The following is a 15,191-nucleotide window of genomic DNA, read 5'->3' as shown; positions in this document are numbered from 1 at the left end:
TGTGGTTTAAATGTTATTCAGCTTCTTTTTTTTTATCATCATCATCGTCATTATTAAAGAGAATGAGTTTCTTTCTTTTCATCAGGCTTTGAACTGGAGACAGTCAAGAGCAACATTAGGATCCTGTTTGAAGATGCAGTAAAGAAACGCTTGATGGCTCACAGAAGAATCGGTTGCCTGCTCTCAGGTGCCTGTGATCATTTAATTCTTTGCTTTTGATTTTAATGGATTAGTTAATCTGATTTATTTTCTTATGTTCAGCCTGTCCATAATGTTTTTTTGGTTTTTTTCCCAGGTGGTCTCGATTCAAGTCTGGTTGCTGCTACACTTGTGAAACTGGCCAACGAAGAGCAGCTCCCGTATCCCATTCAGACGTTTTCCATCGGTGCAGAAGACAGTCCAGATGTTGCTGCTGCTCGCTCGATAGCCTGAACGCCGGAAGCATGTTTCGTAAGTATAGGAAACGTTAAAGCATTATATAAACAATCAACTGTAATATTATATAATTAACATAAAACACAATCCAAGGTATTTTTGTGTGAGATTAGATGTTTGATTTAAACAGTTATCTAAAATATGATTAACTTACCATGAAAGTAGCACATTTTAAACTCATCACATGCTGTATTGACCAATAGTGATCAAAAATAGTTTCATAATATTTTGAACTGATTTTCAATCCATTTAAATACAAATATTTTTTAATTAACTGATTTTATCTGTCAGAAACATTTCATTGTGTCCCAAATTTTGTATGCAACCACCATTACAAAAACTGTAACATTCATTAAAATTATGACATTGAAGATGTGAGACTTATTTGTCAGCATGACAGGAAGATAGGAAGTGTTTTTTTTTTTTTTCTTTTTTTTTTTTTTTTTTACACAAACTGGATTCATCAAGCTCAACCTTCAGCCTAAAGTTATTGTAAAAAATAATTAAATTTAATTTATGGGAAATATAAGTTTATCCAAAACTGTTATAAAATGTCTATTAAATTGTCAATTAAACTTGAATGTTTATTGATAGAAACTTACAAAATCACACACATCAGGGTTTGAAACTGTCATTGTACAAAGCTGTGTAAATTGTTTTTTTAAAAAGCTCGAATAAAAATTAGTGTGACCTTCTGAGGTTGATGATCTGCCTTTTTAAAAGGTTGACCATTAGATAAAGATATATAAATATTTGTGTGACAGGTGGCAGCGCACATTGGCAGTGAGCACCATGAGGTGAACTTCACCCCTGAGGAGGGGATCCGTGCGCTGGAGGAAGTCATCGTTCACTTGGAGAGTTATGACATCACTACTCTGCGTGCTTCTGTCGGTGAGTACACAAGTTCATCATACTAAATGGGGAAAAAATAATAATACCAATACATTTAAATAGTTAGATGATCCAGATGATCATTTAATCAATTTCTTCTTTGAAACAAAACGTGAAGTTTATTTCTCCTTTGCGTCTCCACATAACTTGCATAACACTAGTGGTAGAATTTTTAGTAAAGTATTAATTTCTCTTAAACATTTGGAAAGTGTCGATGAAACTGTCCTTTTGTCACTGTGCCCATAGACCTAAGCGGGTTGGCTTTGGGGTTTAGTTGACTACCTTTCCTTTTGTCTACTCATGTGACCACATGAATTCTCTGGATTAGATATAATGGGGGTCTGAAACTTGCATCATCAGCATTATACTGCTTAGAAAGTTAGTCAGGTTCACACATCTGTTTTCTCTGCTCACTTTCTCTTAGTGTTCTTTCCCTTCGTTTCGTGTAAAAAGGCTGCTTCTGATTTCTTGAAAAAGCAACTTCATTTATATTTGGTGAGGAAAAAAAAAATACCTAAATTAATGACACACCCATGTACACATGTAAATTCGTCCCCAGCACTTTTTCAGGCAAGTGTGTTCACATAAAGGGCTGGTGTGAATCAATCTAGATTTAAATTCAAAGAGACGGGATAGTCTGTGCATGACCTGATGTTTTATTCATATCCAGATTAAGTCAATGTGATCACAAAGAATGAAAAAACTACCCACCATCCCACTATAAAAAAAAAAAAAAAAAAATGACAACAAACATGTCACACACTGTTTTTATAGCATCAAATAACTAAAACCAAACTGATTTAAAAAACGAGCACGTGAACTTACATCAGAGTGATAAAAGCTACATAAAATGACAAAAAACATCTTTAAAGAATGTATTTGAAGTGTAATTTAATTCTTTAGTTTGTCTCATGGATTACGTGGATTACACTTTTCTGGATTTGTGCAGCATACTTGTTTGATTATTAAGCGCTAAACACTCTCATGCAGTGTCTGTTTCATTCATACTTGATATAGGAGGGTGCTCTCACACAGAAAGTCCAAGATTGACTCATAGAAGTAATTACTTATAATGTACCAGGAAATCCCTAATATGGACGAAAGCATACAGCAGTGGCTGTTTAAGCTGAATGAAAAGCATAAATGTTTGGACTGATGAAACGTGAAGACATTAAACACATGATTGCAACAATATATGGTTTGTGATTAATAAAACACCAACAACAGACAAAAAAATAAATAAAATGAATAATGCAGTGCTAATTGACATTGCATTTATTACAGTATAGAAACTATTCTGCCTTTTCTCTGTGATAACAATAAAAAACAAAGTGTTTGTAGTATGAACAAATCATAAAATTGTCATTAGGAATATATCAGTAAAGTATTATAGAATAAAAATGATTGGTTATTGTCCAGCAGTGTATTTGATTTCTTAACCAATTAAAATAAGAGATAAGAGAAAAACAAAACATCAAAAAAAAAAAAAGTATTACATTTGACATTTCTGTCCCCTTCACTTCTGAAATGATGGCTACATACACCCCTAGGCACACCTCTCTTCAGCAAGCTGCTAGATTTGTGATATCCAACAAAGCCACTAGATGATAGTAGTGTTTTTTTACCACTAGATGGCAGTAGTGTTTTTCCGAAAAAAAAAAAGGTTGTTCAGTGACATCTGTTTGTGTTTTTCTGCAGGCATGTACCTGATATCAAAGTACATCCGTGAGAAGACCGACAGCGTTGTGATTTTCTCAGGTGAAGGTTCAGATGAGCTGACACAAGGTTACATCTACTTTCATAAGGTACATTTTATTGTATGATCAACTTAAATATATTTACAGTAGTACTTTAGTATGAACTGAATTTGATGTTTTTGTTCATGGCATGTAACTTATAATTAAATGAAAATGTATTATAGTTTCATTTTATATTAAATGCAATTAGCTGCACTTTAGAGTGGTTTTTGTGGGGTGGGGGAGGTTGAACCACTTAAATAGGACTTAAGTACATCTTTATATGTAATTTTGTAAGTACTTCTGTACTGTACTGACAAGAATCTATTTATACTAAAATATACTTTAATGTCTTTTCTTTTGAAGCTTGTAATTACACATTTTTTATTATGTAGGTGCTTTCTGGTGCAATTAAAATATTAATTTGTTAATGTAATGGTTAAACGTAAATATCGATATACTCAAATGACGGAGTAAAACTTCAAGTACTTTGTGCTTTAATATGATCAACACATCAAAATAAGTGTACTTATTACAGCACAACAGAAGATTATTAAAACAATGATTTTAAATGTACTTTAACACTTAATTTGTTCATTCATTCATTATTACAGTGCACTTTTTAATTAAATGTTACTTTTAATTTAATGTTATGAAACTAGTCATTAAAGTGAACTCTATATTACCATGAGTACAGTGTTTATTTTTATCAGCTTTTTAAATATACTTTGATATTTGATATACACAATCATTACAGTTAAGCACAATTATTTTGATCAAACTTCAGTGTTCAGTATGTTAGTCTTTAGTGTCATGTATTGTTGCTGTATTTTGTGACTGTCGAGCTTTCAGCTGAATGTTTGTTTTCTTTTGAATCAGGCGCCTTCACCTAAAGCAGCTGCAGAGGACAGTGTGCGTCTGCTGAAAGAGCTTTATCTGTTTGATGTGCTAAGAGCAGACAGAACCACAGCTGCACATGGGTAAGACTACATGTCCCTTCCCTACTCTTCCAATCGAAAATTGGTGATTGGTCATTTTTCACAGTATTTGTCACTGCAGAATTATTTATATATTTATTTTTTGTCTTCATTAGACTGGAGTTGAGAGTGCCTTTCCTGGACCATAGGTTCACCGCATACTACCTCTCTCTGCCTGAAGAGATGAGAGTGCCTAAGGTGGGTTTCCTTTCAGTCCATTACGTCGACACTGACGTTAGGGGTCTCCCTTGGGAGCCCAATCATCTCTGAGCATTATGAAAAACAACCACTTTCAATTGGAATTTGCATGCCAAGCCACTCCCCGTACATAAGGTTATACAAGATGGCGGCGTGCATCCACTCATTCTGATTTTTTTCTTTGGAGCCTGGCTAGCACTCCCCAACCTGTCTCACTGGCTCATTCGGACAATTCGACTCGGCTGTGCGATTCAGTTCGCCAGGCACCCTCCCAGGTTCAGTTGCATCCTTGTAACGTTTGTGATGGGCAGGGATGCCCCTGTCCTGCATGCAGAGATCGCAGTCCTCTTGGCGAAGGATGCAATAGAGCTCTCTGTCCATATAATATGAAATCGGGATTTTACAGTCCTTATTACATCGTACCCAAGAAGAGCAGTGGGTTACGACCTATCCTGGATCTGCAGGTCTTGAATCGGTCCCTTCACAGGCTTCTGTTCAAGATGTTGACGTAGAGGTCACTGCTTTTTCAGCCCATGGTCGGAGCTTGCTTTTCTACAGGCAGGTATGTCCCTGGAGCAGCTGTCGAGGCAAGTTGTTGTCACAACAGATGCCTCCAGGACAGGCTGGGGCGCTGTATGTAACGGGCACACAGCTTTGGGCTCCTGGATGGGACCTCGACTGCAGTGGCGCATCAATTGCCTCGAGTTGCACTCTTTGGCACCCATGTCCCGATCTGTGGAACCTGCATGTTTGGCTTCTGGACGGGATGTGGCAAACCTCTCTGGCCCCTCACAGACACTCAGGCCCAGGGCCCCCTCTACCAGGCAGTCCTATGCTCTGAAGTGGTATCTGTTCATTGACTGGTGTTCCTCTTGCCAAGAGGACCCTCAGAGATGTCCAGTCAGCATTGTGCTTTCCTTCCAGCAAGAAAAGTTAAAGCATAAGCTGTTCCCCTCCCCTTTGAAAGTATATGTCTCTGCCATTGCGGTGCATCACAGTGCAGTGGATGGAAGATCTTTGGGGAAGCATGACCTGACCGCCAGGTTCCTGAGAGGCACAAGGAGATTTAAATCCTCCCAGATTACACCTTGTTCCCTCTTGGGATCTCTCTGTGATACCCCAGGCTTTTATGGCTCATATAGTATGATGCAGTGAGAATATAGAGTTCATACTCAGGAAAAAAGCACTTCAATTTAATTCAGTGGCCCAAACTGAGCAGAATATGCAATTCGGTGCAGTTGCTTTTATTATATGGCCATACAAATAAAATGAAAATCTGAGTGTTAATGTAAATCAAATGAGATCTTTAGAATAGTATAACAGACTACTTGCATAAAATCATATGTATGTGTGTGTGTATATATATATATATAATCTATATAATATCTCTCTCTCTCTCTCTCTCTCTCTCTCTCTCTCTATATATATATATATATATATATATATATATAATCTACTTATATATATATCTATATATATATATGTAGTATGTATGTATGTAAGTATTAATATCAAAAATATTTATTTTTTAATATCTATAAGATGATATTTAAATGCTTAGTTTTACGATCAAAGCTCTGTAGTTTTTATCAGATATGATGCAGTAGGCTTTATACTGTAGTGATTAATATGAGCAATAGTTATTGGTGTACCTTGTATTTTCGTTTTTTTTTTTTCAAAGTTCACATGAGTGGTTTCTGTAACCAGATTGAATAACTTGTTTGATTGGAGCAGGATGGTGTGGAGAAGCATCTCTTGAGGGAAGCATTTAAAGGTTTGAAACTCATCCCAGATGAGATTCTCTGGAGGAGGAAGGAGGCTTTCAGTGATGGTATGACATCCATGAAGAAATCCTGGTACAGCAGCCTGCAGGAGCACATCGAGTCTGAGGTACTGCACTTGCACATGACACCGTGATTTAAAGCCTCTTCCCTGTCATCTCGTCCTTTAATTTTTCTTTTCTCATTCAGGTGAATGACTCTGAGTTGGAGAAGGCTAATACGCGGTTCCCTTTCAATCCTCCCACAACCAAAGAGGGCTTCTTCATAAGGCAGATCTTTGAGAAGCATTACCCCAACCGCTGTGAGTGGACGCCACATTACTGGATGCCCCGCTGGATCAAGGCCACTGACCCCTCGGCCAGAACCCTGTCCATTTACAAGCCAGATAAAGACCAGTAATCAAAATAACCAGACCACATCAAGCTTCAGACCTTGCCTAGACCATACATTCACTACTGCACACATACGTGCCAGGTCAAACATACCATAATATATTTTTTGCATCACCTTTTTCTGTTCAGTTTACTAAAGTTATTTTTTATTTATTTTTTTAAGGTTGGTTTTAGTCTTTCCTAAAGAGAATTGAGTCTATTTTAGGAAAGCTCTTTAAAGATTGGAGTGAAACCGTATCTTCAGCTCATGCAATACATTTCAAAAGCTATAAACGGAGGCTTCCATTACACTCATGTATTCTTCTTCTTCTTTTTATGGAGGTTAAATGTATAACTAAGCAAACCAAAACAAGTGAATTAGTGTAGTTTGTTGGTTAAAGGAATCCCTTTAAAAAATGGCAGAGTAACCTTTTGTTTCTTCTAAAATGGTTTTGATACTTTAGTAAAACTATGATAACTTAATATTAATTAAACGAAAGAAAGTTTGAAGGAGATTCCATATTCATTTATTATTTTACATTAGTAGCAATTAATGTATACACTACCTTTCAAGGGTTGTCTCTTGTTCACTGAGGCTGCATTTATTTAATCAAAAATACAGTAGAAAATAATATTGTGAAATATTATTAAAATTTAAATGGCTTATTATTTTAATATATTTTAAAATGTTCCTGTGATGTAAACCTGAAGCAGTCTTCAGTGTCACATGATCCTTCAGAAATCATTCTAATATACTGATTCATTTTTATTTATTTTTTTATTCTTTGACGAGTAGATTGTTCAAAAGAACAGCATTTATTTGAAATGTGAAAAGTAACTGTTAAAGTCGTTACTGTGTTTATCTAAAAAAGAAAAGAATCTTATTGACCCCAGAATGGTAGTGTATGTGTATTTTTTGGTCCTGTAATGAATTTAAGTTACTATGTGTTTGTAATATTCTGGACTGGAAGCTGAAATGTTGTAGGGTCAAACTTTGGAGTTCATGAACTGTCTCTGTGTTCTTGAGCTATGCATTTATCCCAGGTTCCTTCACTGGGATTGACAATTTAATGACTGTATTTTTGTGTCTATAGTCAGCTAATTGAAGTTAGTAATTGACTGGGTAGTTGAAATGCTTTTAAGTTATATTTATATATATAAAATGAGTTTTGAAGAATCTGCCTCAGAGTTGAATGAATGGCACTGGTTAAAGTACGGTTAGTGTTAAGATATGAAACTAAAATTGAGGGTTACAAAATGAATATTTTATTTATTTATTTTTTTTACTCTTTATATTTGTATTTTCTTTGGTGCGCCATCACTTTAAACTGGCTTAAAAAAAAAATGAAATATGAATTTCAGTAAATATAGTATGTAGCTTGAATGTTTGAAGAAACTGTAACTTCCTATACTGAACGGTTTAAGAAGTTTTCAGTTAATTTGGGTTTAATGTGCAACAAATGCTGAAGTTATTGCATTATAAGATCTGGTCATGGTATTGATAAATCCTTTCATCAAAACAGCAGTCGTAATGTGTGTTTTATTCATTAACTTTCAAAAGGATACTTGTTGCTGGTTGAAATACTCCTAATGAGCTGTAGGTGGAGGGAGTGTGTCACTGTGAGAGCGCCATGCACCACTCATTCAACGATACAACAAGGAATTAAAAGTTCCACCAATAAAGAAAATATTTTTAATATTCAGCTACAGTCACACAGAGATATCAAGATAGCAAAACCTTTGCTCGTAGCAGTGACAGGACATCACACCCGGACTGGCGCTATTATACAACACTATGAGGCACTATGTATTGAAACTGTCAGCACAAATCTCTGAGAACCTTAGAAAGGACACCGCTTTTCTTTAATGCTCCACAACACCAGGAGAGATGTTGTGACAGAAACACATTTGATCACAGCTGGACCGTTTTAAAACGTCTGATCATTTCTAAATAATGTAAATAAACTCACACAGGTGCGACTCGGCCATATCACCACAATGTAAAATAAGATTTTTTTTTTTATTATTTCTGACCTGAATAAAAAAAAAATAATAATGAATATCACAGAATGGAATGATCCTTTAGGAAGCGGATGTGACGATGATCCATTTTATCTAACGCCTTTTGTCGTAGATCTGTACTGTTCCCCATTCATATGATTCTGTGAAGAGAGAACAAACAGATCACAATAACTCAATATTTAAATCACTACTACTTTTTAGCATTATTACAATATTGATTTATCCGCTAAACCTAAAAGAGAGCTTTTGTAGCTCCTACCTGGCTCCTCCTCCTGGCTTCTTTTACCCATCAGCCCCACAAAAGAATTGATTTTATGCCCTAGAAGACAATAAAGGGAAAAATGTTATGTTAAAAACGTTATATATATTAATTATTATATTAATGTATGTTATATATATATATTATATAATATTATGTGTCTGTGTGTGTGTGTGTATGTATTATACATACATACATATATATATATATATATATACACACACACACACATAGATAGATAGATAGATAGATATAGATGCCATACTGTTGAAGTCTAGGGTGCGGCTGAATTGATTTTGTCTTTACAATTGTTTTTATTTTACTGTGGAATATTTAGATATTGAAGATGTGAGTTTTTGCAGTAAGAAGAATTGTGTGCCTCTATAACTCTAAGATATATATATTTAATAAGTTGTGTGACTGAGACTGAAAAACCTGCAAAGATCAAGGATTTGTAAAGCTGAACGTTTTCTCTTTTCTCCTACAGTTGTAAAAACTTTTTTTTTTCTTTGTGGGGAAAAAAAACTGAAGGTGTCTATGTAATTATATATGTAAATCTCTCTTGAAAAGTATCATTGCTTTTATGCAAATGTAAGTGTTTAGGAAATAATATATGCATTGTATGCAGTAGTGTTCTTGTGGAGATCACTTACTTTTTCGTGTAATCTGTGCATTTGCTGTGGGGGTGGGAGAATGAAAGAGATGTAAGTTATAGGTCAAAAGCATTTTTATAATCTGCTGCGTTCTAGGTAAAACTTCTCAAAATCTGATCTGAATATTTATAACATGCATAAGTGGCAGATTAGTTGAGATATAGGAGTGTGGTCTTACCAGAGGACCGTTTGCCCATCAGACCAATGAACTGATGAGGTCGGGGTTTCCTCGTCATGCGTCTTAGTATCTCTCTGAAGGGATCCGCCTGAAGCAACTCGTCCTACAAAAGATGATTTGATTACTGAATGTCAGAGCCCCAGCAGACAGATGCCACTCACCGTAGAAGATCACTGGCATACATTTTGATACAAACAGTATTTTATAACTCTCCAATTCATCCCGATACAGAATTCACAAAATTTCATGATTTTTCAACACCGTTTTATAGCACAGAAGTACTCTACAAGGTACAGTATTTGCAAAGATGCGGTTAATGGACACAAAAAGCATGAAAGACAAAGTGCCTGGCTGTCTTCCAATCCGCAATGTCAAATGTGAAACGTGCGCTCCATTCAAACAAGCAGTAAGAGCTCTGACTAATTCAGCACTGGACAGCGACCTGTGACTATTGTGCTCCAGTCCTGACTAATTACAGTCAGTCTAATTAAAACATCATCCATGCAGCGCATATTACATGATACTATAATTAGTACTGTTACTGCTATATGGTATTCCCCATATTCTATTTATTTATTTATTATTATTTATTTATTTATTTATTTAATTGTCGATTACTAAATTATTGCATTTGGTCGTTCTCAGTACTAAATAGAGGGTTATATCCTACCAAATCGATAATAACGATGTACAATTATATGCACAACCACTTAATAACTTTAAAATGTTGATCGTAAATATTACCCAGTATTTAATTATATACAATGTAATTTGTGCCCTTTTTTGTCACTTGTTACTTTTGTAATATAAACTCCATGAAGTTGAGGTATAATAATAAAAAGTATCATAAATATAATTAACTTTATATGAAATAGCCTATAACTAACATTTATCACATTTACTATTATTATTATTATTATTTTACGATTATGAATATGTAGTAAATATAGTCAATGTAATGAGACTACTTGATAAAAAAAATATGCATTTTAAAATGTTTATTTTAATTTGGCATATGTATAACGAAAGGTCCTGAAAACATTAAAAATTACTAAAAACGAACTAAAATTTGTTAAAAATCGATTTCATTTGGTCTGAAAGGCATGTTTAGATAATAGCAAAAGAAGAAATTCTCACCTGTATCTGATTGCTGCCTGTCCAATAGTCAAGGTCTTCTTTTGGACCCGATTCTTCTCCAAAAACTTGGCACAAAACAAAAAAAATCACTACCGAAGGTAAAAGAAATTTCATGTTGCACCGAGTAACTTTCCTTTTCTTTTCCCAGCGCACTTTAAAGTATAAATCGCAAGCTAAACGCTGGAGTGTGTAGTACGGTGTTCTGTCAGCTGCGCGTGAACGCTTTCCTCCACATATAACACACTTCTTCACTGCGTCCTCCGTGACTGGACTGACGCGCGCTCGCGGCTTTATAGCAAAGCAACAGGGAGGCGACAGGTTCCTTCCGACGCTTAAAATCGATAAAACAAATAAATGTATTAGTCAGATTGCTTTAAAAGGCACAATGACGAATAGCACTCCTCTTTAATATTTTACTCACATTGCTAGAGGAAGTAGCTAAAGTTGAAATGGTCGCTGTTTGGGCAGTCCGTGACTTTATGGACGGGCGCTGATCAGCATGTAGACTGCAGACAGGTGACGTTATGATTGGCTGATTCGACGCAGCTTTTACGAAGTTCCGTCTACAAGCGAGCAAACGTGAATGCAGATGACTCGTTTGCGTCAAAGTGAGGTGAGCAACTCCAGAAAGGTCTCGGAAAGGTACATACGAGAGGAATTTAACAAGAGGCATGGGAGATCCAGTATATTTTGGGCTCTCCACATCAATGTCTCTTGTTATAAAGCATTAGGTTCTAGAAAAAAATGAAGCTTTCTTCTTAAAAGTAGGCTACCCACTTTTTGTCTATCCAGGACTCTTTTGAAATTAAAAGATGCTCTTGATAGTCCCTCGGATGATCTAAACCCACCCAAAAATTAACTTTAAAAACGTTCTCCTGTGGCATGAGACTATACAACCTCTTTTGGTTTCAATCAGGACCTTTATTTTTAAGAGTAGGCTTGTGTTTCGCACATCCCACAAAGCTTGTGTGCCATTTTTAAACCATTGAGTCTTTAATGGAGGCAGGGTTAAATTCGTGTTTTTGATGAAAAGCAGGGAGAGGACACGGAGGTGGATGACCCACGGAGGAAGTGGAGACATGGCTGATTTCCATGAGAAAGGACTCTTGTCTCAGTGCACAGAGAGACTAAACAGCCCAAACAGCACTTCATACCTCGAGTGCCTTTATCAGCGACAATGATGTCTCTTTATTTAATCATGTGTTAATACCGTATGCAAATGTTATTTCTTGCTAAAATCGCCCAACTGTCCAGATAAAATACGTAGCCCACACTGTATTGTTCAGTCAGGTAACCTAAAAACATGCCTTAAAGGAATAGTTCACCCCCAAAAATTACTCACCCTCAGGCCATCCAAGATATAGATGAGTTTGATTCTTTATTGGAACAGATTTGGAGAAATGTAGCATTACATCACTTGCTCACCAGTAGATCCTCTGTAGTTAATGGGTGCTGTCAGAATGAGAGTCCAAATAGCTGATAAAAACATCACAATAATCCACAAGTAATCCACACCACTCCACTCCATTGGTTAATGTCTTGATGTGAAAAGCTGCTTGTTTGAAAGAAACAAATCAATCCTTAAGGCATTTTAATTTCAAAGCATCGCTTCTGACAAAAATGCATGTCCATAATCCATAATAATGTTTCCTCAAGTGAGAAAATCCAGCCCCTGTTGTCCTTTCACATCAAAATTCACCCACATATTAGTTTAGAACTCTTTTGAACTGTTTTTGCTTGTAAACAGTGCTTGAGCTGTGCATATTTCTCTCCTGATTCAGAGGGGATGACTTTTTCACTGGAAGAAGCAATATTATAGATAGAAGACTTATTTTAGCTGGTTTTAAGTTAAAACATCTTAATGGATTTGTCAACTGAGTTACATGAGTTGTGTGGATTACTTGTGGATTATTGTGATGTTTTTATCAGCTGTTTGGACTCTCATTCTGACGGCACCCATTCACTGCAGAGGATCCACTGGTGAGCAAGTGGCATGATGCTACATTTCTCCAAATCTGTTCTGATGAAGAAACAAACTCGTCTTGGAAGACCTGAGAATGAGTAAATATTCAGGAAATATTAATTTGTGGGTGAACTATTGCTTTAAACATGGTTTTATTGATCAAAAAGATTTGTAATAATGAACTGGATTATATTCATTGCACTAATAGCATTTGGTGTCATTTTCTAGGTCGAAACAGATAGAAAAATCTCTATCAGTTACATGTTCAGTGTTTTTAGTGTACAGTGGGTTGATGGTTCTCCAGTGTTTACAGAGAAACCGAACTTTTGCTCCCAATGCCAGTTTAATATTGAATTTGTTTATTCAGAAATATGAACTCTCAAATACTCTCGCAGATGATGGAAGGTACAAGAGAAGAGTGAATTAAGAAGAAGTGTGTTTGCAAGAAGACATGATGAATGGAAGAGAGAAAATGAGATGGATGCATTACCTTTTATTTATAGACCTCAACACCAACATTTGCCAGAAACTCCATGAATCTGTGCATGAATCCGTCTCATTCTGAGGACATGCCAAACTGATTTAATGGGAAAACATAAAAATGTACACATGAGATTGTACGAATTAGGCACCAATTTGTCAAAACATGAAGTAGGTACAAATTGCCATGACATTGGGTTGGACATGCAATTTTCTTGTTTCCAAAAACATGCTTCTTAGTTTTACCCCAAAATGCATTAGAAGTCAGGCCTCTATCTGACATCAAAGTTAGAGATGTTGAAAACAGTCCGTGAAGAAAATAATAGTACTAATGGTCAGTGTTCACTCTACAAGAGCACAAGTATACCTCATTTTTCTTTGAGCAATTGTAGGTTAAATTATTCTGCTTATGTTGTTAAAGCAGAATAAGAGGCACCATTTATTTCTTTTTATAAACACAATCTATATAGTGCATGCAGTTTTAGCAATGCAGAGCCATCATAAAACACAACCCATTTCCAAGTACAAAATGGCTCTAAATATTTTACTAAAAAACTCCAAAATTCAGTTCACACAGTGTTAAAAGATGAGGTCCATGGTATAAGCATAAACCAATATTTAATTTGACATTGATTGCGTTTGTATTTTACAAGTTTATTTTTTTGTTATATCATTTACAGACCTCAACACAGAAGGTTATATTATCATAATGGCAGTAGTATAAAGCCTGGTGCTTTAGGTCATCTGTTTGTCCAAGCGTTATTGCAGGAGCGTGCAGGTTGTCAGTGTGTGGGAGGTCAGTTTGTTTTCTGTTCGAGTGAAGCTCTCATAATCTGTCATTGATTTAGTCTTGTGTTCTGTTGTCGTACAGTAGGAATAAAGCGCTGAATAGAATGAATAGAAGGTGAAGAAATGTTTCACCTTGTAAGATGAAGCCTTCAGACCTGCGTTAACCACTAAGCTTTACGATCTGCAGCAGGTCAAGTTTTGTTCGTAGTTTTCTATTTTTCATTCCTTCAAAGCAAACCTCAGAGTTCTCGGTATTAAATAATTCTGAGGTCAGTGATCAAGACTTTAAGAGATTGCATCAAAATGTGAATTTGCTTTTGGCTAAGATGCTTTTTTTTTACTAAGATGAACTTAGAGAACCATCATCATAACTTATTCCTTACTGCCTTAGACATACTGTTCCTTCTTCCTGGCCTTATTCCAAGCTTGGTTAAACATTTTACATACTATTTGAAACTGAAGTCTAATGATATTTCAGTTCCCAAGCACTTGATATATATATATATACGTCCTGGTCCTTTTGGCTAAAGAGAAGACTGGAGAGGATCCACAGTAAATAGAGATGAGTATATATATGGCTGATACAAAATCTTGTTCCAATTTCTCTCAATATATGAAGTGAGCAATTGAGCTGTAAAGCAATTATAATGTACATATGCACTTTTGTTTCCATATATTCCTAGCACAGCTGAACAGTTCAACCCAAGAGGCACACACAGTCGTTCCTTTCCTTTATTTCTTGGTATTTTTATGTATGTTCTTTATAATTCCTTCTTCAATATCTCTTGATTATAGTGGACATATTTGCTCCTATAATTCATATCTGCGTATTTTCAAACCCAGTATAAAATTTACAGATTACTCTGGTTTGCAGTACTAACATGCTAATAATTTCCTTCATGAGTCATTTTTTCCTTGCCTATTTTAACCATATTGATTCGAGCCCATTTAGAGGCTTTTTGTTTTGATTTAATTCATCTTTTGTCTCGCTATAGTTTCTTTCTAAGCGATCATCCATGCAATTTGTTGGCTTGGCAGATGATAAACTGTGAAAAAACAACATTTTTCTTTGGTTTCGCTTGACCTCATTTAAGTAATATATTTTCTGTGGTAGACATACATCCTGTTAATAAAGAACTACAACAAATACAAGTGTTTTTCCTGCATAAAATAAGCATTATTGAGCACTTATGACACTCAAGCAAAGTCCCAACTGCTTGGCATTCAATGAAAATAAAGCAATCAGGCAAATGTGACTCCATCCGGTCTCCCCACCAGAAAAGATGAGGCCTGTCCTGTCAATAGCCAACTAACTTCCCTC

General features: G+C 35.6%; 2 protein-coding genes across 2 annotated transcripts in view; one reads left to right on the top strand and one right to left on the bottom strand.

Annotated features, from left to right (window-relative positions):
- The window catches only part of LOC109111688 (asparagine synthetase), an 8,520-nt gene extending 611 nt beyond the window's left edge, over positions 1–7,909 (top strand). Inside the window, exons 2-9 of the mRNA XM_042776724.1 lie at positions 86–187; positions 296–420; positions 1,197–1,326; positions 3,025–3,131; positions 3,942–4,042; positions 4,156–4,237; positions 5,972–6,127; positions 6,208–7,909. Of these exons, the coding sequence (XP_042632658.1) occupies positions 86–187; positions 296–420; positions 1,197–1,326; positions 3,025–3,131; positions 3,942–4,042; positions 4,156–4,237; positions 5,972–6,127; positions 6,208–6,417 (1,013 nt within the window). The 3' untranslated portion in view covers positions 6,418–7,909. The remainder of the gene's footprint in view (positions 1–85; positions 188–295; positions 421–1,196; positions 1,327–3,024; positions 3,132–3,941; positions 4,043–4,155; positions 4,238–5,971; positions 6,128–6,207) is intronic.
- Positions 7,910–8,047: 138 nt separating this feature from the next.
- LOC109111686 (protachykinin-like) lies at positions 8,048–11,132 on the bottom strand. The gene is made up of 5 exons (XM_019124652.2): positions 10,639–11,132; positions 9,502–9,604; positions 9,324–9,347; positions 8,671–8,730; positions 8,048–8,551 (listed from the first exon to the last, which is right to left on the bottom strand). Exons 1-5 carry the CDS (start codon positions 10,750–10,752, stop codon positions 8,505–8,507), a joined length of 348 nt encoding a protein of 115 aa, XP_018980197.2. The 5' UTR covers positions 10,753–11,132; the 3' UTR covers positions 8,048–8,504.
- Positions 11,133–15,191: the final 4,059 nt, after the last annotated feature.

This window comes from Cyprinus carpio, chromosome A19 (genome assembly GCF_018340385.1).
Source record: "Cyprinus carpio isolate SPL01 chromosome A19, ASM1834038v1, whole genome shotgun sequence".
NCBI classification, from domain to species: Eukaryota; Metazoa; Chordata; class Actinopteri; order Cypriniformes; family Cyprinidae; genus Cyprinus; species Cyprinus carpio.
Note: the sequence above shows the minus strand (reverse complement) of the source record. Positions and strands in the feature narration are given on the sequence as shown.

Bases quoted from the DNA above. Each gene is read 5' to 3' on its own strand.
- LOC109111686 (XM_019124652.2), bottom strand. From the start codon at position 10,752: ATGAAATTTCTTTTACCTTCGGTAGTGATTTTTTTTGTTTTGTGCCAA. The intron at 9,605-10,638 runs GTGAGAATTTCT...CATCTTTTGTAG, and splicing joins CAGGCAGCAATCAGATACAG to GACGAGTTGCTTCAGGCGGA. The intron at 8,731-9,323 runs GTAAGTGATCTC...ATTGTCTTCTAG, and splicing joins TGCACAGATTACACGAAAAA to GGCATAAAATCAATTCTTTT.